This window comes from Aphelocoma coerulescens (genome assembly GCF_041296385.1).
Source record: "Aphelocoma coerulescens isolate FSJ_1873_10779 chromosome W unlocalized genomic scaffold, UR_Acoe_1.0 ChrW_unloc_scaf_1, whole genome shotgun sequence".
Lineage (NCBI taxonomy): Eukaryota > Metazoa > Chordata > Aves > Passeriformes > Corvidae > Aphelocoma > Aphelocoma coerulescens.
Window position 1 is genome coordinate 9,637,885 of NW_027184080.1, and position 23,328 is coordinate 9,661,212.

Consider the following 23,328-nt stretch of genomic DNA (forward strand, 5'->3'; position numbering starts at 1 on the left):
CATATGTCACTTTGAGATCCACCCAGACACTTCATCAAAAACTGTACTTGTATATATTGGTCAAGGCTGTGTGTGCTTAAGAACTACCTGCACTTCTATGATGATAGATGACAATGTTATAAATGTAACTGCCAGGAATCATTTTAATTTTTGTATTTGTAATTTTGCCAGGATTGTTGGTTGTGACTTTTCGTATTTAGCACTAGTTGTATCTCATCAATTAATAAGGTCTAACTATACCATTTACCATAAATTGCTACCCACACCTATTGGGATGGACCTAACATTAGTAAAGCAATTAGTAAAACATCGGGACCTCATGGAGATTTTGAGAGAAATCCAAAGAAACGGGGAAAAGACCTTAGTCACCGTCCATTATGACACACAAGAAATCAGCAGAATCTTGCAAAGAGTAAAACAAGAAACAAGCCATAACTGGTGGGACTCACTTTTCGGGTGGTCACCTACCACAACTGGTATCCTAAAAACGTTATGTCACCCCATCATTGTCTTATTAACCTTGGTTAGTACCTGCCTCGCGCTGTCTATCGCATTACTTATTTGGAACTATAGAGTACTAAAAAGGCTATCAGTCCTAACTACTTTGTCAAACGCACACGGAAAAACATTAAGAGATGCCCACCAAAAAATTCATTAGGAAAAGAATTTAAGTATTAGTAAAAGAATTTACTAACGCTTTAGAAAAGGGGGGACTGAATCAGGGGGATGGGGAGCAGAAGAATTCGTTTGTCAGGAACAATGCATCTAGCTTGGTCAGCATACCAGAGCAGGAAGAAAAGATAAGAGACCACTGATAAGACCAGAGGGAGCCTCAGACAGACATCCTGCCTCATCCCAAAACTAGCTCAAACCAGTGCCAAAGCTTAAACCCAGGCCAAAGGTATAAAAGAGCATGCGCAGGAAAGAAAGGTGAAAAGTTCAGGATGAGGAAGACTCCCCTGACTTCATCAAAAGACCCTCGGAAGACCCCTACCACAACCACCAAACAACACTGCGCAAGTGCTACGCAGATGTAAATGACTTTTGAGTTCATTATAATACGAAGCGAGGCTGAGCGGGGCTAGGTGATGAATATGTATAAGTTTGTTAGGAAACTTAATGAATATGGAACTTGTAACCCGATAAATACCAAGCTGAATGCAGCTGTCGGCACGCATGATTTTGGAGGAGTGATTCCCTGTGCGTCCCAGCGCTGGAATAAAGCATACCTACTTTACTACTTATTTAGTAGTGGAGTTCTTTCTGCTTTTCAAAGACAAAGTGATATAAAAGACCCTCTTGAAGAAGCCAAATTGATCTGTGAAAAGAACGAACGAACATTAGAAGCCAAGAAGAAAAGAATATTGCTCAAGCCAAATGATTTATAAAATAGAAAAAGGGGGGATTGTTATAAACATATATTGTAATATTGGCTTCTCGCAAGTATTAAGGTAGATATTATATAATGTTAGAAATGCTTTTGCTGTGTGGATGTAGTTTTCTTTCTTTTTAGCAAGAATGTTAGCAAGTGTGAGCAAGTAAGATAACTTCCAAGCGAACAGAGGATGAGGCCCAAAGCGGCTAATCACCACTCTGCCCGGGGGGCAAAGAGGCCCAAAACTGCTATCAACCCTTACTGTCTGGAGAATTAAGAGATCCACTCAACTATCAACTCTCACATAGCGAGCCCAGGCCCAAGAATTAAAAGAAATAAAACCACAAGGCAGAAGAATACGCATGCTCTAAAAAGGCGGGACCCAGGAGTGGCCATGCAGAACAGCTCGTGTAAAAGTTTGAATATGCATAAAGAACAGACAGTAAAAATGGTATAAAAAGGACTATCCTCGAGCACCGTGTGCTCTTGGCAGAGTGCCAAGGCACCCGGCCGTTACCTCTTTGCTTTATTTTATGTGTCTCTTATTGTCTTTATATTAAACTTTTTAAATTCTCACAGGAAAGTGAACCTCGTTTTTCACATCTGGAAACATCCCTCTGACCCTCAGGAGAGATTGGAAAATGTTCCGACCCTCCCGTGCCTCCCCTGTCCCCTTACCGTGCTAAGGCTGATCACCCTGATCCGGGAGCTCCCCTAAACCCTTATCTTGACCCCCCAAAACCCCCGCTGTGCCGGCTCTAAGTAGCAGCCAAGATGGCCGCCGCCGCGTGGTTCGGCCCGGCCACTTTGCCTTCTTCTTCTTCTTCTTGTATCTTCCCGCGCGCGCGAAAACCTTTGGCTCCTCCCTAACCCCACCCCCTGCGTCGCTCGCTATGCTGCGTCGGCTCCCTCCCCCCCCCCCGATGCGCGGAGTGCCTTTCTGCCGAGTCCTTGTCCCTGCAGCGCCGCGTGCGCCCCCGGCAGCCCCTCTCCCCCGTCAGCGCGTGGTCCATTCCAGCTGCACACTCCCCTACCCCCCCCTCGTGCCTGCGTGGGCTGCCGCGGCGGCTTCTCCCTTCCCGGCACGCCCCCATTCACCGGTGAGCCCGTCCCGCCCCTGCTCCGAGCCATCATGCCCCGCCCCTCCCTGGCAGCCGGCTCCGGCCACGCCGTGACCGCAGCACCGCGCTGCGCCGCAAAAAAAAAAAAAAAAAAAAAAAAAAAAAAAAAAAAAAAAAAAAAAAGCGGCGAGGCGCCCCGGTCCCGGGACTGCACAGGGCTGTCCCAGCCCCGGGACTGCGTGGGGCCGCCCCGGCCCCGGGCAGTGTCGGCAGCAGGAGCGGTGCCTGCGCCTGGGGGGAGCCCCAGCCCCGGATCGGACCCGCCGAGCGGACCCGGCCCGGGGATCATGCGACCCGGTCTGACCCGATCAGCAGCTGCGGACGACGCAGAAAGAGCAGCGCAGCAGCCCCCTTCCCCGTTCGCCACGCCACCTTGACGAGAAGTGAAGAAAGCAGTAACCAAAAGATGCTATCCTAGCAGCCTCAGCAGAACAAGCCAAGAAAGCAACTGCTGTGTGAGAACCCAGCCAGCACCGATCCCCAAAGACAACAACCAGCTGCATCATTTATAATTCAATTATTTTGCATTATTTTACCATTTTTATATTGTATAAAAATGAAGCCCTTCCCTTTTCATTTTAAATTGAAAAGGGTGAGATGTGGGGATCTGTTAATCCATTGGTTTTCCTATTCCACATGTTCCCCCTGTTCCCTGCCCTAGCCCTGGCCACTCCCTCGGTTTCTCCCTATTTGCTCCTGTACCCCAACCCTGCCCAGGGACCGCCCTTGGGACCCTGAAAAAACCACCCCTCACCCAGACCACGGGGGTCTCTGCCACCAAGGGCGTCGGGACAAGATGTGATTAAAGCCATCTTAAACCCTCATGAGAGACCCTTCTCGCCTCCTTTGCCATCCACTGCGTTGTAACGCTGCCAGCTGCCGGAGCCAGATCGCGGGGCTGTCCGAAATGGACTCCGGGATGCGACTAGTCGCATGGCCCTAGGAAACCCTCGCTGAGCTTTCAGAGAGCAGCAGCCTGCTAGGCAGAGTCTAGCAGTTAGAACAAGTGCAGCTGCATGCTGCCTCATTGCAAGCTACAGACCAGTACCTGCATAACATGGGGCACTCTGGGGACCAGCAGTATATATTTATTTAAAGGGAAGAACTCCTCCAATGGTGCATAGGTATATAGTTTGGAGAGCTCTCTGTGTCTATACAAACATTTGTGGCAGAAAGAGAATGGCAAGGTGGCTGTTACAGAGGGCAACCAGAACTTCTGACTCTCCAATTCCGTCATCCCTCCCACAGTTGCAGTTGCTGTTGCAGTAAGGAGGCATAGGGGACTCCACTGGTAGAAGCAATTTGGGAAGTAAATTCTAGGGAAGAGGGGGTTGCAAAGGGAAACACTTTCCCGTGGAGTTATTACTTGAGAAGAGCCTTTCACCCTGTCCCTTGGGGTGAGGAGGGGATTGGTCATGCCCCCACTGCATTCCCACCCAGGCTCAACAGAAGTCTGGATAGAGGCAGCACTGGGCACAACAACAACAAAGCATCATTTCTCTCCTACCAAATTTGCAAGCTGTTGTTAAAAAGGGGAGATCAAACAGAACAAAAAAATAGCCCAACTGCGCTTACCAAATTACAGCTCTGCTATCAATATCACCTAACTGCTCAATTTACATTGGACTTAAATTGCCTAAGTTAGTTTCATTAATTAGACACAACCAGATTGTTCCTTTAATTCCACTGATACAGATCTGGTATCTATATGCATAAATGCCTAAAAATTTAGAGTTATGCAGCTAAGCAAGTTGCATCCCCTCCATGTTATCAAAAGACAGGCTTCTTATCAGAAGCCAGGTATAAATCCAATAGCTAACTTTTACTTTCATGATTAACATCAGGCCACATTCTTTCCTCTGCACATTATTTCATCCCATATTACTTGCATCTCAGAAAATACAAAACATCATAAAAAAAGAATGCAAGTTACGTTAATTAAATTGTTCAAAATTTTAATTGAGATTCATGTTTGTTTGGCAACAGTTTCTCCAAGGCTAGCTACAAGGAAACACAAGAATCATTTTGAATGATACTAAATAAAAGCACAAATCGCAAGAAATAATTTTGTATTTGGAGAAGACTGAATAGAAAAGCCTGATTTTAAGCAAGATCTACAGGAATACCAAGAGCATTAGGGAACATCCTTGCAAAAATTCCTCCCTTTACTTAGGGCTTTGAAAACAAAGTTTTTCAGAAGTAGGGAGGCACCTCTAATCTGAAGGCAATAATTGAGAATTGGAAGTTCTTAGCATCCTTAAACATAGAGCCAGAAAAGTGTTTTCTAAACAAACTTAAGATTAATAGGTCATTACTGTAAAGTTATTAAAATTATGTTGATTCTTGCCACTGGGATCTGGCACTGTAATTGACAGTCACTCAGTTGTTCCTAATTTATTGGATTAAGCAAATAATGCAATATTTCATGGATGCTATTGTTTTGTTGTCTAATACTAATTAAAATATTTACACTCCTACTTTTCAAGTCACATTTTAGCATTCATACCTATGGCTTTTACTTTTAGTACAATGTCTGTGTCAAGTGTCAGAATTTCATTTTAAAAAGTCAGGAACCTGATACCATCTAGACAAGCCTTCTCTATGTTTAAAAATATTCCTTTTCAAAAATGACAATTTATAAAAGTGTCTGCTGGTAGCTTTCTTCCAGCTCATGTTTACCACAGATTCTACTGAGCTTTTCCTAATTTAAAGTGTCCCTTTTAGTGTCCTGCTGCCTCCACATGGAATCTGTTTCCTTCCTCATCCCCTCCTAAATTTATTGGAAAAAAAATCCTAAATCAGTAGCTGACAGTTTTAAGCAAAAATATGAAGTGCTATAACATTACCCACATTGCCTTTTATTGAACTAGGTTGAACACTCTCTCTAGGAGTGTCATGGGTTAGCAAGCATAGTCCCAGAAGTGATGTTCTTGCAAAGAGGTGCTTACAGCTTCCTCTATGACCTGATAGAACCTATCAGCTGGCCTGTTTGAATATGGACAATTCTTTAAGCCACTTAAAGTTGTGACCGCCTCTGTGATGCACACTTAAAAATAGAAACCCTGAGGCAGAGGCTCTCTGTCTCGTTTCCGGTGCTGGGACAGGTGGCTGCGGGCCCGTGGGGGGGGCCAGTGGGCCCGGCCCAGGCCCTGCTCGGGCCGGGCCAGGCCGGGCCACGGCCATCCTGAAGCCAATGGGCCCTGTTCCACCCGTGGAACCCCCCCCATAGCCCTGCTGTGGGCAGATGGAGCAGCTCGGCTCCCCCCCCCTCCACTTCGATAAGCCACATTCCAGCTGCAAGGCCTAGGTGAGATTAACCCTTTTAGTGCTGTGAAGAGCGGAAAACCTGAGGGAAGAAAAAGAGGAGATGCTTAAAGCTGAAAGTCTGTTGTGAAGCTATGATATATCAGAGTATCCCGTTGTAATTTTATGAAGGCATGGGGGGTGGAGTGTTCAATTTAACTTGTAAGCAAAAGCACCTGCGCTGAGATAAGCAGATGCTGACACAGCTGTAATTTCATGAGACGTTTGGACAGGGAGAGGTGGAAGCGATGAGGACTTTTGCTCCAAATGGGAAAGGAGAAAACCTCAGTTCCTAGAGATGCTCCCAAAGATTTCTTAGAGATGAAATGCTCCCAGAGATGGGTGAAGAGAACTTGTGTTTCTGAACGGCTCAACCTTAAAATTGTACCCCAAAAAACTTCAAGAGTGGACCCTCGAAAGCAGTTGTGGGAAAAGCTGCAAGTTGGGGGAAGGGACTCGCATGTGAGCAGAGAGACCCCTCTTCCTAAATGGACTGAACAAAGTTATTTGGAAGTGGGTGGCTGTCTCGTTGTGATAATGTGTTCATAGCATGAGCAAGAGAGACTCCCCTTCCTAAATGGACTGAACAAGGTTGTTATGGAAGTGGTAAACAGACTGAACATCTCAAGGGTTGTCTTTTCACATTGTCAGTGGGAGAAGGGAGGAAGGTGGGGGGAGGAGAAGAGTTCTGAAGGTGTGGTATAATTTTTTTTCTTCTTTTAGGTCTGGTAATAAACTTCTTTATATTCTTTCAAGTTTGGTGCCTGCTTTGCGTTTCTCCTAATTCTTATCTCACTGAAGGTAAACAGTAACGAGTATTTTGGACCAAACCACTACAAGGAGCTTTGTGGAAATTTCACCCCTGTCTAAAAGGCACAGTATTTTTGTGCTCTGAGACCTCCAGCAACAATGTTTTTTCCTCAGCCTGAAAGTTAGGGACTGCTGTTAGGAAACAGCAAAGAAATAGTCTGCCCAGAAAATTCACAGGTACCTGATTATCCACTTACATTAGAACCCACCAGATTTTACTGATTCTTCTGCCACAGACACTCTGCAAATCTATAACAAGTTTGCTTCTATAGCAAGAGGAAAAGAGGTAAAGTTACTGTTACATATACCCAGGGATGATGTAAATGATACAAGCTATTCATTATTAAAATCCTCACAAAGCTGTGGTGGTTTCTGTTCCATGGCATTACATGAATGGTAAAGTTATTTTTCACATATGAGAAGTTTAGTTGTACATGAAGAAAACTAACTTTGGTCCACTTGTCCAGCTTCCTAAGGACAGAATATTGGAAAGGTGACCACTGACCATTGGTTCAAAAACCAATGTAAAAGCTAGCAAAAATAATTGGGTACTTCATTCCTAAAGCTGCACAGTGTGGTTATTTGTCCTAGTTATCCACCTTTTCATTCTGTGTGTCCACTAATTGTTGAGTTTTTAAGTCTTCAGCTTGTTCATGATCTTCCATATCTGTATCATCTACTTGACTAGTTTCATTTTCTTCTGCTTCTCTTTGATCAACACTTTTGTATTCTACTTGTTCAAGGTTTGTTCCATCTATAAGTTCTGCCTGTACTTCTTCCATCTGTATTCGATTTACATGCCCAACATGTAATTGCTCCACATGAACTTCAGCACCTTGTTCAGTCTGAATGTGTTCAACTTCTAAATAACTAATTTGCACCTGTTCTTGCAGTTCCTCCATCTGTGTGCCTTTCACTTGATTGTCCTGTACGAGGTCCTGGGGCATCTGTTCCACAGTTACCTGTGCAGGATCCACTTGTACCTGAATTACTGGTAGGACATGGACTTGCTCCACTTGTTCTATTATTGTCATTGACGTTACTGGTTCCGCTTCCATAGCTTCCACTGGAAGAATCTCTTCTGTCACTATTCGTTCTGAAATATTGTGCATGTCTTTGAGATGCCTTCTCAGCTCACTGCCTTGCATAAACCACAAATCACATAAGGTACAGTGGTTGGGTTTGTCACCAGTGTGTATTACCAAATGATTTTTAAATTGATCCCAGCTGTTAAACATGCTGTTACAAACCTAAAATAAAACATACAGTGTGTTAAACAGTGCCAACAGAAATATAACAAAGTATAGTGCCTATTTCAGATCATGGCTTCACATAGTGTAGCTTCTTGCTACTTGGATTAAAAAACCCCACCATGTATGTTAGAAGTAAAAGCTGAAAAGTCAGCTTCCAATGAACAGAAGACCTGGTATTTATTTATTTTTAAGATATAGTGTGCCATTTTGAGTTGTGCATACAGAGGATACCTACAAAATTAATGAGTCAATACAGCATGTAAAAGCTTTCTTATTTTAACTTTATGTGAAATTCACATATAGATTCACACTGCAATAAATGTCTGGTGCTAGAATTTTGAGTGGAAATCTATTTATGTAATAATATCATATGATCAAAGTGCAATTCAAACTGTCCTTTTACTGAAGTTCTAGATGCAATAATGTCCTGATTATTCTTCCTTCCCTGGGCATACATTTTAGAGGTAGGGAATACAGTATCATACAGTCACCCCAGGACAAATACTAATAGCCTACTTTTACTTATCAGTTTTCATTTGTTCACGGCATTGTATGATTTACCTGGATAGACTAAACTCTCACATTTTGCCATTTCAAAAAAAAATATTTAAGCAATTTTAGCAGATAAAAATCTCTTAAAACTCCATCTTTTCAAGTCTCTTCCAGCTAAAAGTACTGCTTTGACTGCAGACATACTATTTTCATAAAGCACATGAGCACACTTCCTTCCCTTCAGCTGGCTGTGAGGTAAGAACCTTGAAAACAATACACAAAGACTGCAGGAATGAATGAGGTGCCAGGGTAGAAGAGAGAGAAGAGTGGGGTAGAGTCAGGTTTGGAGTAAAGAAACAGGGTCAGGGGTCTTTGTCCATGCAAGTGCTCTTGGCTTCAAAAAGAAGCAAAGAACATGCATTTCACTGTTCGAACCTGTCTTAGGCTACAATGGTAAGATGTAACCAAAAGTATGTATTCTATCACCATCTGTTGAAACCAGGTGGGGCAATGTTCTTTATCTCTTCCAGGACACATCCCTGATAACTCTCTCCAGAGGGATATCTTCTGTTAATGGGCCATCTAGCCTCACTGCATGACATAAAATTACATCATCCCATTGTGAGATGCTCCACCCGGGGGGGGGGGGGGGGAGGAACCAAGCATTCCTACCTGGATATAATCTGAGGTTTGGAACACCACACTCAGCCCTTACCTACTGGATTCCCAGAGGACAAGAGCTACATAACCACCAATGGACCTTCAGAGGAAGACCAGACCCTTCTACAGGATCATTGCTTCAACAGAACCACATCTATCACTTCAGGAGGACTGCAGCCACCATTTAATTGGACTGCTACCACCACCCTGCCCAGCAGGGTGTCAGGTTGTATTCTGACTCTGTCAATGTTTCTGTACTACTGTATTTATTTTTAATTTTCCTATTAAATTGTAGTTCTGATTTAGAGTCTCTCACTGGTTTGCTTTCAAACTAGTACAGAACCTCTTCACTGTTGGCAAATAATTTTGAAACAGAATGTTCCATCTCCTCAATTTACAGTAAAAGTACAAAATGATGATGGAGTATCTGACAGGGATTAACTCAAGGAACAGGTCTGTGTAATGGAGCTGAATATCCCCATTTTGCTGTTGAAATCTTAAAACCACATTTGTGATGCTAGTAACATGCTTTTTGTATATGTGTCCCCTAGGCTCATGCTTTAGAAAGAAGTTGTACACACAGACTTCTTAAAATACTAACCTTATAGATAAGCACTCAAAATTAATTAGTCATACATATAGATAATGACTATCAGTAATGCCTAAGCACATTATTACTGTTCTTGCCATGTGGAGCCTAATTCAATACTCAAGGCATTTACTGAAGAGCAGCAAAAGTGCTCATCAAGCAAGTGCAATTTTGTTTTTTCCTTGTTCAATGAGCCAAGATTTTATTTACGGAACACTATTCAGTTCTAAAGAGAAAAAAAAAATCAAGAAGAATTTATCCAAGAATTCTTGCAGTTGCTGCAGGCTGAAATAACACTAACCCACATTCACAGTTATCTCTTACAGAGAAAGCTACAAGGTGAAGTAATTAAACCAAAGGGTCACAAAGACAAAACAATATCTTCAATGAAGCTACCAGGTACAGTTTTGCATTATATAGTAGTTCTCATGTTCAAAACAAACTTATCTTTAAGACAAAGGCATGCTCCCAAGAATTAACTTCAGTCTAGCATAACAACTAAGCAATGCCACAGCATTGGTGAAACTTCTGATTAAATGATTAAATTAATTTATTCACCTCCTGCAGTATTTGCTGCTTTCTGTGAATAAGATCACTATTTTTTTTTGAACAAATAAAGCCAATATCCAACAGTTTTCTTTACTACATGACCCAATTTAACCTCAAACCACAGCAATTCTGTGAACTGAATAAGGTGAGAGCCTTATTTGAGACTGTCACAGCTCTGGGGCAGCAAAATGGCAAATAAAAATGCTACAACCAACCTCAGCTCGCATATTTTCTAGCTTTTCAGAATCAACTTTTAAAAGCTAAGTAATATTCTTCTGAACAGCTTTTCACATGCCACTTGTGTAGTGACCAAGTACCCTAGCTATCCATCTACAGCATTTATATTTGCTTAAAAGACATTACAGATTGTCATCATAAGTTGAAATGGCTTTCCAGCCAGTCAATATATTGGTATTAAGCAGAAAAATAATAAATTAGGAAATAAAATAGTACTTTGTATTTTGGACTTTAGTGAAGCATGCTCACAAGCAGGAAAGGCCTAGGTCTGTGCATCAAGAACCTTGAAAAGGAAGCAGAAAGATCAGTAAGATGCAGATGAACACTTACCTACTCACAAGAATCTCTCTGATTAACTATTATGAAGCTACATATCAGTAATTTCATATTTTCAATGGAACTACTTAAATATAAGAATTTACCCTCATGTCATGGTTGAATGCAACCTTTATAATTTATTTTACTAAAAATAGTTCTTGGAGACAAAAGTCCACCCTTTATGCCTTTCCTGCTCAGTACTCTCACACTCCTTCCCTCAGCACAGGAAGGAGGTGACTAGCCTCAGACTCTGCTACTTCTATTACCCACCTGACATTCATACAGTTTCTTTCTTCCCTTTTTAGCTCCAGCTCCAGACTGACAGGCCGTCAGGTGACATTTGAGTGTACTATTCCTAGCAAAATGCTCATGGCAGTTTGGACATTCAAATGGCTTTTCACCTGTTAAGACAGACACAGGGATTTGTAAGTGTATAAAAACAGCCAGTTTTTTGTCAGCTCTTCCTTTTGTGTAGGTTGATAAATATGCTGTAAAGATGTGGCCAACTGGACTATTCTACAGAAGAAAAAGACATTCTATGTAAATTTTATGTAAATAAAATGGCAAAAACCTAATGTGGAGTCACAACTCTCATTTATAAAAACAAAACAAAATAAACTGAACAAAACAAAATCCACAGACATGATAATGTAACATAATTCCCAGTGTCATTTAAGGTATATTCAGGTTTTTATGAAAGTTAGGCTATTATTCTGATGAAATATCTTAAAGAAATAGGAGTTATTTCTCTCCTTTCACCTGATAACAGTTAAAGACTCAACATTACTATATACAAAGTGACACATTAAAGAAGGAGGTATTTAAATAATGCAAAGTTTTATTTTCAAGAACAATGACAGCTTATGCTTGAGAGCTGAAACTAAGCTCCAGAAAAAGAAGTTGGCACAGAATGACCATGAAGTAACAATGCATTGGTATTAAAACAAACCAAGCCCAGAAACTTTAATTCGAAGTAGTATACTGTTACCATCATCAAACAGTAAAGAACAACTGTTGTATCTGTTTACTAATTTCATCATTCACAAATACAATGAAGTTCTAGGGAATTAAAGTACAAAAAATTAGTAACAGTATGTTTCTTCTAAGTCTGATAATTTGTGGAGGTACTGATACTGACATCACTATTGAAACAAACTATTTAATGGACTCCAAAAGAGGCTGAGACATTTCACTGAATAACATAAGAATCTATTCTAGCTTGATTCAGTTTAAAAGCCTACATTTTCAGGGATGTAGTAATTATTGACAACTGAGATGGAAAGCAAATAAACCTGTATTTTCAGAAATAAAGACATTCAGCAGCACCTAACTAACTTTTCAAAAGAAATCCACAAGTAGCCTATAATTCTCACTTATACACCTAAAGGCCACAGAAAAACATTAAATAGAGGGAACATTCCCCTTAATGGTTATAAAAGGCTACATTTTTGGAAACTTTTGTACAGGTAATGCAGAGTATGCTGAACTACCATCTGTCTCGCAGATCAAAAATCACAGACATTGCACGAGCAACCAAATACATTGGTGAGCCTAAAGAATACCCCAGGAGGTGATCCCCAGGAGTAAAAAACTGGACAAGGAAGGCAAGAGACTGGCATGGCTGACTGGGGAGCTGCTGGACAAACTAAAGGGAAAGAAGGAAATGCACAGGCAGTGGGAACAAGGACAGCTATCCTGGGAAGAGTATAGAGATAGAGTTTGGTTGTGTAGGGATAGGGTGAGGAAGGCCAAGGTGAAGCTGGAACTGAACCTGACAAGGGACACAAAGAATAACAGTAAGGGCTTCTACTGGTCTGTCAGCCAGAAAAGGAAGGTCAAAGAAGGTGTTACCCTCTGATAAACAGTGCTGAAAAACTGGTAACAATGGACAAGGAGAAGACTGAGGTACTCTACTTTTTTCCCTCAGTCTTCAATGCCACCTCTCTTCCCACACCTGTTGAATGGATGGACAGCAGGATGGGGACTGGGGGAGCAAAGTCCCTCCCACTCTAAGTGAAGATCAGGCTCATGACCACCTGAGGAACCTGAACATACATAAGTCCATGGGACCTGATAAAATGCATCCCAGAGTCCTGAGGGAATTGGCTGATGTACTTGCCAAGTCACTCTCTATGATATTTGAAAAGCCATAGCAGTCAGGTGAAGTCCCAGGTGACTGGAAAAAGAGAAACATTGTCCCCATCTTTAAAAAGTGTAGACAGGAGGACCCTGGGAACCACCGCCCTGTCAGCCTCACCCCTGTGCCTGGGAAGATCATGGAACAGATCCTCCTGGAAGCTCTGCGAAGGCACATGGAGGACAGGGAGGTGATTTGGGACAGCCAGCATGGCTTCACCAAGGGCAAGTCCTGCCTGACCAACCCAGTGGCCTCCTCTGATGGAGTCACTCCATCAGTGGACAAGGGAAGGGCTACAGATGTCCTTTCTGTGGACTTCTATAAAGCCTTTGACATGGAGCCCCACAACATCATTCTCTCTAAATTGGAGAGAGATAGATTAGATGGGTGGACCCTTAGATGGGTAAGAAAGTGGTTGGACGGTCTCATCCAGAGGGTTGTAGTCAATAGCTCCAAGTCCCAATGGACATCAGTGACAAGTGGTGTCCCTCAGGGGTCTGTATTGGGACCAGTGTTATTTAATATCTTCATTATTGACACAGACAAAGGAGTCAAGGGCACCCTCAGCAGGTTTGCAGATGACACGAAGCTGAGTGGTGCAGGTGACACACCTGAAGGACGGGGTCATCCAGAGGGACCTGGACAAGCTTAAGAAGTGGCCCATGGGAATCTCATGAGGTTTAAAAAGACCAAGTGCTGGTGATGTACCTGGGTGGGGCCAACTCCCAGGATCAATCCAGGCTGAGGGATGAACAGATCGAGAGCAGCCCTGGGGAGAAGGACCTGGGGGTACTGGTGGGTGAGAGGCTGGACGTGCCCTGGCCATGTGCACTGGCACCCAGAAACCCCCCGCATGCTGGGCTGATCCCACAGTGTGGGCAGCAGAGGAGGAGGGGATTCTGCCCCTCTGCTCTGGTGAGACCCCACCTGCAGTGCTGCCCCCAGCTCTGGGGCCCCCAGCAACGAAGGGACACGGACCTGTTGGAGCAAGTCCAGAGGAGGCACCAAGATGATCAAAGGGATGGAGCATCTTTCTGTCCTGGAGTGAGTTATTATGATAGCATATTTCCTGATCCTCTGCTTTGTGCCCAAAAAATAGTTGCTGTATCTTTAAGGCAATGGACTGGATGTGTGTGGGGCTGGGGAGAGCCCCTGTTTCTGCGAGGGCATTTTTAAAAGCCTTGCTGTCCAGGTTTTCCGCAGCTATGGGGATATCATGAGAGGTGTAAGCTCGGCCCAGGACCTGGGGGGGGGGGGGTGGTTGAGGCCGGGGGCTCTCGCTCTTGCGCTCTTCTGGTTCAGGATCGAGGCAGCGGCCACGTGGAGGCACAGTGAGTGCATCTGGCTTGAAATACTGTTGCCCTGTGTTTTTTTCCCGGCACTGCAACCAGGGCCTGCCTGCTTGCTTCCCTGCTTCCCTGTCATTCAGGAGCCTAGAGCCAGTGCGTGTGGTGCCACCTGGGACCGGGACCATGTTCCACCGGACCCTGGCCTGCAGTGTGGTGGCCGCGGCTACTCCTGTGTGTTAGGCTCCAGGACTTCGATCCGCTGAGGTTTCTACACTGCAAGCCTGCTCATTTTTTCCCTGTTTCCCAGCCGTTTGGGGGTCTAGAGCAAATGTGTGGGGTGCCGCCAGGACTGGGGCTGCCCCCACCGGGCCACTTCTCTGCACAGTAGCCTGACATTGCGACCAAGCCCTGCCCACCTACCCTACACCCACCTCCCCAGAATATGCCGGCTGCCGGTGGGGGTACTGGGACCAACTGCTGTCCGTGAGCTTTGCAAAAGGAGCAATCTCCCATCCTCTTCACCCAAGCACTCACCACCACCTGAAGAGGTTGCCAAGCTCGTGTCAGAGCACCCCTGAAGCTTTGGGGGAGTCACTGCAGCCTCTCTGCCCTGCCAGGAGCCAACAGTGCCCCCTGCCAGTTGTGGTTGTAACTACACCCAAGGCAAAAATTTACAGGTGGGGAAACTTCTGTTATTGTTTCTTTTTGTTGTTGCTGTTTGTTCTGTTTTTTATGTATATATATATTTGCCAGTAAAGAACTGTTATTCCTTTTCCCATATTTTTGCCTGGAAACCCCATAATTTTGAAGCTATAATAATTTGGAGGGAGAGGGTCATCTTTTCCATTCTGGGAAGATTCCCACCTTCTTTGCCCAACATCCGTCTTTTAAACCAAGACACTTTCCTATGAAAGGCTGAGAGAATTGTGATTGTTCAGCCTGGAGAAGAGAGGCTCCAGGGTGACCTAATTGTGACCTTCCAGGTTCTAAAGGGAGCTGACAAGAAAGATGGAGAGAGACTATTTACAAAGGCCTGGAGTGAGAGGACAAGGGGGAATGGTTTCAAACTGAAAAGGAGTAGGTTTAGATTAGATATTAGGAAAAAACTATTGTAAGGAGGTTGAGGCCCTGGCACAGGTTGCCCAGAGAAGCTGTGGCTGTCCCATCCCTGGAGGTGTTCAAGGCCAGGTTGGACAGGGCTTGGAACAATCTGGTCTAGTGGAAGGCGCTTATGGCAGGAGGGGCTGGAATGAGATGAGCTTTAAGGTCCCTTCCAATCCAGGCCATTCTATGATTCTATGAATATTACAGAACAAAACTCACACCACAAACCTTCACCTGCTCTGCGATCTGGTCACATTTAAAGAGTTACTTGAAGCGATTCACTGCCCAGTTAAGGACAGATTTATTCTATTTTTTCCCAAATTCTTCAACAATCTTCATATTCTGCCCAAAGTATCTGAAACTGACAACTCAAAGACAACAGTGGCAATATCCAAAGGTCAAAAAGACATTGTGTGACTTCTTGCACTGTTGGGGTGACAGCCCACTGCGGGGCTGGGGCTCTGTGATGCCAATCAATCCCAGCCCCTCCCCTGGATCAAGTTCCCCGAAGAGTCAGACTCAGGGGGCAGCTCAGAAGCCTAAGCCGCACCCCCCCGGGCAGTGCCCGGGTACAAGCCCCCTCCCCCAGTTCGGGAAAATTCTCAGTTACTCGGTCATTCATTGGTTCTGTTATAACTCCCGCCTCTCGGTTTCCCCCAGTGGTTCTTGTTAAATTGTATCCTCCCCCTGGCTTGTAACTCATTGGTTGGTTTCCCCTTTCACCGGGGTTTTCAAATTGCCTATAAAACTGAGGACAAGGCTCCAAGGAGCCATCCCATCCCATCCCATCCCATCCCATCCCATCCCATCCCATCCCATCCCATCCCATCCCATCCCATCCCATCCCATCCCATCGATTCCCATCGATTCCCATCCCATCAATCCAACCTCATCATGATCCCATGGCATTAAACTTGTTGGAAGCCAGACCTGAACAGCCTCTCTCTTCCTTTGTCTCCGAGCTAACGTGAGCTGATCCCGTCGGCTCCTGCCATGTTTCCTTTGCCGAGAAGCCAGCTAGCTAGCCCAGCAAGTAGCTCTTTTCCTGATCCCGAAGTCGCTTCAGCAACGGGCCGAAGTAACGCAGCTGGACTGTCTCTGACCTGGGGCACGCCAGAGCTCATGCCTCAAGCACCAAACGCTGTGTTATTGCACAGTGCAAATCAATGCTGTGACTACAGCAGCAGCAATGGAAAACAGCGAGTGTATCAGCCTGCCTCTAGCTCGAGAAGTACACTGTTGAGGTGGGACTTGAACTCCTCTGCTAAAGGTGACAACTTGCTTCTCTTCCCCCGGGTGTCATTAAACTATGAGTTTATAAAATCTCAGATAAGGCTAAAGAGGCAGGGTTCTCAGCCTGATCTAACAATTTTTTTCCATTTATGAGAACAGGCAAGATTTCACTTGCCATTCACAAGTAACTCACAGGACAGAAATTCTGGTCTAAGATAGTCCAATATTTTGCTGGACCTTTACAATCCTGCAGCCACAGGAAGGGAACCACCCAAAATAAATATTTTTTAACCCAAAGATTGATAATAACACAGAGACTTCTATTTGCCCAATATGTAAGAAATACCAGGGAATTCACCCATAACCATAAAGCTGCCATATCATTATTTAGATTGGGCTTAGAGAGAAATAGAAAGGTTTGTTGGGGTTCTTTGTTTGGCTTTCATTCTTTTTTCCTCCCCCAGAAACACAAAGGCAGGCATTGTCTTGGGGTGACCTTATGATGTGTATCCCATATCACTGCCTATGCCCAGAAATTAATTTTTGTGCCTTTCTATGCCTCTAAACTGAGCCTGAGAGGGGGAAGGAAAAAACTGAGCAAAACTTTCTCAAAGCAGTTTGCAGCTTGTTCAAAGTCACATAAAGATAGCAGATTTTTTTTTTTTTTCCCCAGCTGTGGCAGGGGAGCGAGGAAGCACCCGGCTTGCTGTTTTCCAGTCAGCTTTTTGGCCAGTTTTTCCAGTTTCTTGTTCTCCAGAGAGAGACTGCGAGTTGAACTTTTCCTTCTCTGGAATTTTGGATTTTCTCCCTTTTCTACTGGACTGCTTGATTGCTGTAACATCAGAGCACATCGGGAGGACTTTCCACCAGGCACAGAGGGCCTGGCCACGGCCCAAGCCCCAGCTCCAAGGAGACCAAAGGGAGGACTTTAACGCTTTCCCAGGTTTTTCCTCTACAGCGAAAGATTTTACCATTTAACATTATTTTCCTTTTCCCATGTGTTTGGTAAATAAATAGCTTTTATCTCTTTCACTTTCCTTCAAGGAAAATTTATTTTTTCCCGAACCTGGTGGGGGAGGGGTGGTTGTGCCTTCTCTCAGAGGATATATTTCTAAATTTGGCCAAACTGGAACAAATTTAGTGGTGCCCAACTGTGTGGCTCGAAGGAAAGTGAAAAAACCTGTGCTAATTACATTTTGGTTTGAATTTACTTATTCTGTGTTGGGGTAAAGTAATCACCATGGTGGTTGAGTTCATAATGTCTCTCTGGCTCGATGTATTAATGTCTTTCTGGTCCTTAGGCTTCATTGAGGTACTAGTGCTTTTTTGGTCCCTAGGGTTGTTTGCCTATCCACAACTTGCTCCAATCTTGTCCTTGATATGTAAATTTTACAGAGAAGGGAGACGAATCAGGATTTCTATCTTGCTGTGCTCGGTGATAATGATTTATAAGAAGTTGACAGAGGTACAAGCAGCTGTTCGAGGTGTGTATGATAAGTGGTTTCTCCGTCCTAACCCCAGTCCTAGCTTCAGTAGCCTGTTTTGGGAATTTATTAGTAATTGCACCCAGATTGTTAGAGGAGGAGGAGACGGGGTTTCCCTTCCCTTTAAATTTGATAGGTTATCTTTTGAGAATGTTCAGCTTCCCCTGGATGTTAAAGAGACCACCCTCCTGGTATTTAATCTGGTAAGCTTCCTCTATATGATTCACAGCTTCTCTAGAATGAGAGCTCAGATTTCCAGGGTGACTGCTGAGACACGTGACCCAGAGGTCAAAAATCCTGAGTGGTGTGGGGAATGGGAGGACATCGGCCAAACCCTAAAGAAATTCTCTGACCTGATAGTTTGGGACTTCCCATCTGAACAAATTCAGAAACCAGCTGAGGTGGGGAAATATCTGAAAGAGAAATACAATGACAATTCTAATGAGAACAAGCTCCTTGCAATATGTTGGGTGTCTTGGGGTGACCTTATGATGTGTATCCCATATCGCTGCCGCTGCCCAGAAATTAATTTCTCTGTCTTTCTATGTCTCTAAACTGAGCCTGAGAGGGGGAAGGAAAAAACTGAGCAAAACTTTTTCAGGGCAGTTTGCAGCTTGTTCAAGGTCACACAGAGATAGCAGGTTTTCTTTTCCCAGCTGTGGCAGGGGAGCGAGGAAGCACCCGGCTTGCTGCTTTCCAGTAAGCTTTTGGCCAGTTGTTTTAGTTTCTTGTTCTCTGGAGAGAGAGACTGAGAGTTGGACTTTGCTTTTCCTTCTCTGGAATTCCGGATTTTCTCCCTTTTATACTGGACTGCTTTTCAACCTCAGAACACATCGGGAGGACTTTCCACCGGGCACAGAGGGCCTGGCCCTGGGCCAAGCCCCAGCTCCGAGGAGACCAAAGGGAGGACTCTTAACACTTTCCCAGGTTTTTCCTTCACAGTGAAACATTTTATTATTTAGCCTTATTTTCCTTTTCCCGTGTGTTTGGTAAATAAATAGTTTTATCTCTTTCACTTTCCTTCGAGGAAAATTTTTTTTTTCCCGAACCTGGGGGGGGGAAGGGGTGGTTGTGCCTTCTCTCAGAGGATATATTTCTAAATTTGGCCAAACCGGAACAAATTTAGTGGCGCCCAATGTCGGGCTCGAAGGAAAGTGAAAAAACCTGTGCTAATTACATTTTGGTTTGAATTTACTTATTCTGTGTTGGGGTAAAGTAATCACCATGGTGGTTGTGTTCATAATGTCTCTCTGGCTTGCTGTATTCATGTCTTTTTGGTCTTTAGGCTTCATTGAGGTACTGGTTTATTTTTGGTCCCTAGGGTTGTTTGCCTATCCACAACTTGCTCCAATCTTGTCCCTGATATGTAAATTTTACAGAGAAGGGAGACGAATCAGGATTTATATCTTCTTGTGCTCGGTGATAATGATTTATAAGAAGTTGACAGAGGTACAAGCAGCTGTTCGAGGTGTGTATGATAAGTGGTTTCTCTGTCCTAACCCCAGTCCTAGCTTCAGTAGCCTGTTTTGGGAATTTATTAGTAATTGCACCCAGATTGTTAGAGGAGGAGGAGACGGGGTTTCCCTTCCCTTTAAATTTGATAGGTTATCTTTTGAGAATGTTCAGTTTTCCCTGGATGTTAAAGAGACCACCCTCCTGGTATTTAATCTGGTAAGCATCCTCTATATGATTCGCAACTTCTCTAGAATGAGAGCTCAGATTTCCAGGGTGACTGCTGAGGCACCTGACCCAGAGGTGGAGCATCCTGAATGGTGTGGGGAATGGGAGGACATGGGCCAAATCTTGAAGAAATTCTCTGACCCAATGGTTTGCAAGTTTCCCATCTGAACAAGTTCAGAAACCAGCTGAGGTGGGGAAATATCTGAAAGAGAAATACAATGACAATTCCAATGAGAACAAGCTCCTTGCAATATGTTGGGCTTTGGCATATGCCTATCGCACACTGCAGCATGTAATGGTAGAGAGACAGGAAGATAAATCAGCAAAGCCTGCAGATACCCCAGTCACTCAGGCTTCAGATAAACCAGACAGCAAGCCCAAACCACATGGAGAGTTTAAGCCACTGACAGTGGCTCCTGTCACGAGGAAGAATCACACCACCAAAACTGATCGCCCAGTGAAAGATGAGGATAATGCAGGGGAAGGAACCTCAAAAGATGCAGGGAAAGGAACCTCAAAACCACCAATGGACTCAGGCACAGAAATCATTACTGAGTCCATGTCCATAAAGGACCTTCACAGCCTAAGAAAGGATTACACCCGACGATCCGATGAATCCATAATAAGTTGGATGGTCCGTATTTGGGATGCGGCAGGTGATGATGTGATGCTGGACGGTGCTGAAGCGAGGCATTTGGGATCCCTGTCACATGATCCAGTGATCGACCAAGCGATGAAAAGGGGGACTGACTCTACCAGTGTCTGGAGATGAGTTTTGACAGGCGTGACGGAAAGATATATGTGTGGAGATGACCTCTACATGCAGCAAATGCCGTGGAAGACCATAGAACAAGGGATCCAATGCCTCAGAGAACTAGGGGTGGTAGAGGTTGTCTTCGCAAATGACCCAGGATTGAGGAGTCCAGACCGGGCCAGAGTTATTCCATACATGTGGCGAAAACTCATACAGCTTGGGCCACCAGAATACGCTTCTGCTTTAGCAATAATGAAACCAGACTACGGTGCGAATGAGACTGTGAAGGATATGGCAGTGAAGCTCCGAGCATATGCAGACCCGGTGCATGGCCCAACACATGCAAGAATCGCAGCTGTGGAAACACAGGTGCAGAAATTGGAAGATAAGATGGAGAAGAATCACCAGGAGATTAAAGAGTGCCTTCTCCGCGGATGTTCCCCAGAGAGAAGGTACATCCCATGAAGTGAGGTGTGGAATTTCCTGTGTGACAGTGGGGAAAACATGAGGAAGTGGGGTGGACAACCCACTTCTGCTCTGGCAGCACGAGTGCGTGAATTGAAGGAGCGCAAGTCTCAGAAAGGAGGATCTACCAAAAAGGAAGTAGCTCCAGCTGCCTGTAGCCAAACTGCCAGAAATGATGAAAAAGACGATGACATGCCCAATTCCCATGAAGGAACCTCTAAGATGCAGGCCCAGGGAAAGACGGATAACCAGGCATAGAGGGGCCCTGCGTCTAGCCAGGTAGAGGTCAGGGAAAACCGTGGTTTTTGGACTGTGTGGATTTGTTGGGCTGGTACATCAGAACCACAAAAATATGATGCCTTGGTTGACACTGGTGCGCAGTGTACAATAATTCCATGGCAGCATGTGGGGGTAGAATCTGTTTCTATTTCTGGTGTAACAGGTGGATCACAAAATTTGACCTTGGTGGAAGCCGAGGTGAGCCTGACTGGAAATGAGTGGAAGAGACATCTCATTTTGAGTGGCCCAGAGGCCCCATGCATTTTGGGCATAGACTTCCTCCAGAACGGGTATTTTAGAGACCCAAAGGGACTCAAGTGGGCTTTTGGAATAGCTGCTGTGGAGACAGAGGGCATTAAGCAATTGAACACTTTGCCTGGGCTATCAGAGAACCCATCTGCAGTTGGCCTTCTGAAGGTGGAAGAACAAAGAGTACCAATTGCTACCTTGACAGCGCATCGCCGACAGTACCGGACAACTCGAGATGCTGTGATCCCCATCCACAAGATGATCCGTGAGCTGGAGAGCCAAGGGGTGGTAAGCAAGACCCACTCACCCTTCAACAGCCCCATCTGGCCTGTGCGCAAATCTGAAGGAGAATGGAGATTGACTGTGGACTATCGTGCCTTGAATGAAGTGACTCCACCACTGAGCGCTGCTGTGCCGGACATGTTGGAGCTGCAGTACGAGCTGGAGTCCAAAGCAGCGAAGTGGTATGCCACTATTGACATTGCTAATGCATTTTTCTCCATTCCTCTGGCAGCAGAGTGCAGGCCCCAGTTTGCTTTCACCTGGAGGGGTGTGCAGTACACCTGGAACCGACTGCCCCAGGGGTGGAAGCACAGTCCCACCATCTGCCATGGACTGATCCAGAATGCACTAGAAAAGGGTGAGGCTCCAGAACATCTGCAGTACATTGATGACATCATTGTGTGGGGGAACACCGCAACTGAAGTGTTTGAGAAAGGAGAGAAAGTTATCCGGATTCTCCTGGAAGCTGGTTTTGCCATCAAGAAGAGCAAAGTCAAGGGACCTGCTCAAGAGATCCAGTTCCTGGGAGTGAAATGGCAAGATGAACGGCATCAGATTCCCACTGAGGTCATCAATAAGATCACAGCAATGTCTCCACCAACCAACAAGAAGGAAACACAAGCTTTCCTAGGTGCTATAGGCTTTTGGAGGATGCATATTCCTGAGTACAGCCAGATTGTGAGTCCTCTTTACCTGGTTACCTGCAAGAAGAACGATTTCCATTGGGGCCCCGCACAGCAACAAGCTTTTGCCCAGATCAAGCAGGAAATCGCTCATGCGGTAGCCCTTGGCCCAGTTAGGACAGGACCAGAGGTGAAGAACGTGCTCTAATCTGCAGCTGGGAGCCATGGTCTGTCCTGGAGCCTTTGGCAGAAGGTGTCTGGTGAGACTCGAGGTCGATCACTGGGATTTTGGAGCCGAAGGTACAGAGGGTCTGAAGCCAACTACACCCCAACAGAGAAGGAAATCTTAGCAGCCTATGAAGGAATCCAAGCCGCCTCAGAGGTAATTGGCACTGAGGCACAACTCCTCCTGGCACCCTGACTACCAGTGCTGGGGTGGATGTTCAAAGCAGAGGTTCCCTCTACCCACCATGCCACCAATGCCACGTGGATGCTCTCATCACACAGCGCGCCTGTATCGGAAAACTGAATCGCCCTGGGATTTTGGAAATAATTACAAACTGGCCTGAAGGTGAAAACTTTGGTCTCTCTGATGAAGAAGAACAAGTGACACGCGCTGAAGAAGCTCCACCGTACAACCAACTGCCATCAGAAGACACACGCTACGCTCTTTTCACCGATGGTTCTTGTCGCATCATAGGGATGAAACGAAAGTGGAAAGCAGCCGTATGGAGTCTCATACGACGGGTTGCAGAAGCTACTGAGGGAGAAGGTGGATCAAGCCAACTCGCTGAACTCAAAGCTGTTCAACTAGCCCTCGACATTGCTGAAAGACAGAAGTGGCCAAAGCTCTACCTCTACACTGATTCATGGATGGTAGCCAATGCTCTGTGGGGATGGTTAGAAAAGTGGGAAAAAGCTAATTGGCAGCGTAGGGGAAAACCAATCTGGGCTGCTGAAGAGTGGAAAGACATCGCTGCCCAAGTAAGGAAGCTGGTTGTGAAAGTCCGCCATCTAGATGCCCATGTCCCCAAGAGTAGGG

General features: G+C 45.0%; 1 protein-coding gene across 7 annotated transcripts in view; it reads right to left on the reverse strand.

Annotated features, from left to right (window-relative positions):
- Positions 1-4,450: 4,450 nt before the first annotated feature.
- LOC138102760 (zinc finger protein 131-like) overlaps positions 4,451-23,328 on the reverse strand; it is a 33,177-nt gene continuing 14,299 nt past the window's right edge. For 6 of the 7 annotated variants that reach the window (XM_069000505.1, XM_069000507.1, XM_069000508.1 and 3 more), the window contains 2 exons: positions 10,978-11,108; positions 5,753-7,859 (listed from right to left, as the gene is read on the reverse strand). In XM_069000505.1, the coding sequence (XP_068856606.1) occupies positions 7,197-7,859; positions 10,978-11,108 (794 nt within the window). In that variant the 3' untranslated portion in view covers positions 5,753-7,196. Of the gene's footprint in view, positions 7,860-10,977; positions 11,109-18,307; positions 18,368-19,698; positions 19,837-23,328 lie in introns of all 7 variants that reach the window. The other variant, XM_069000510.1, reaches the window with a different exon arrangement.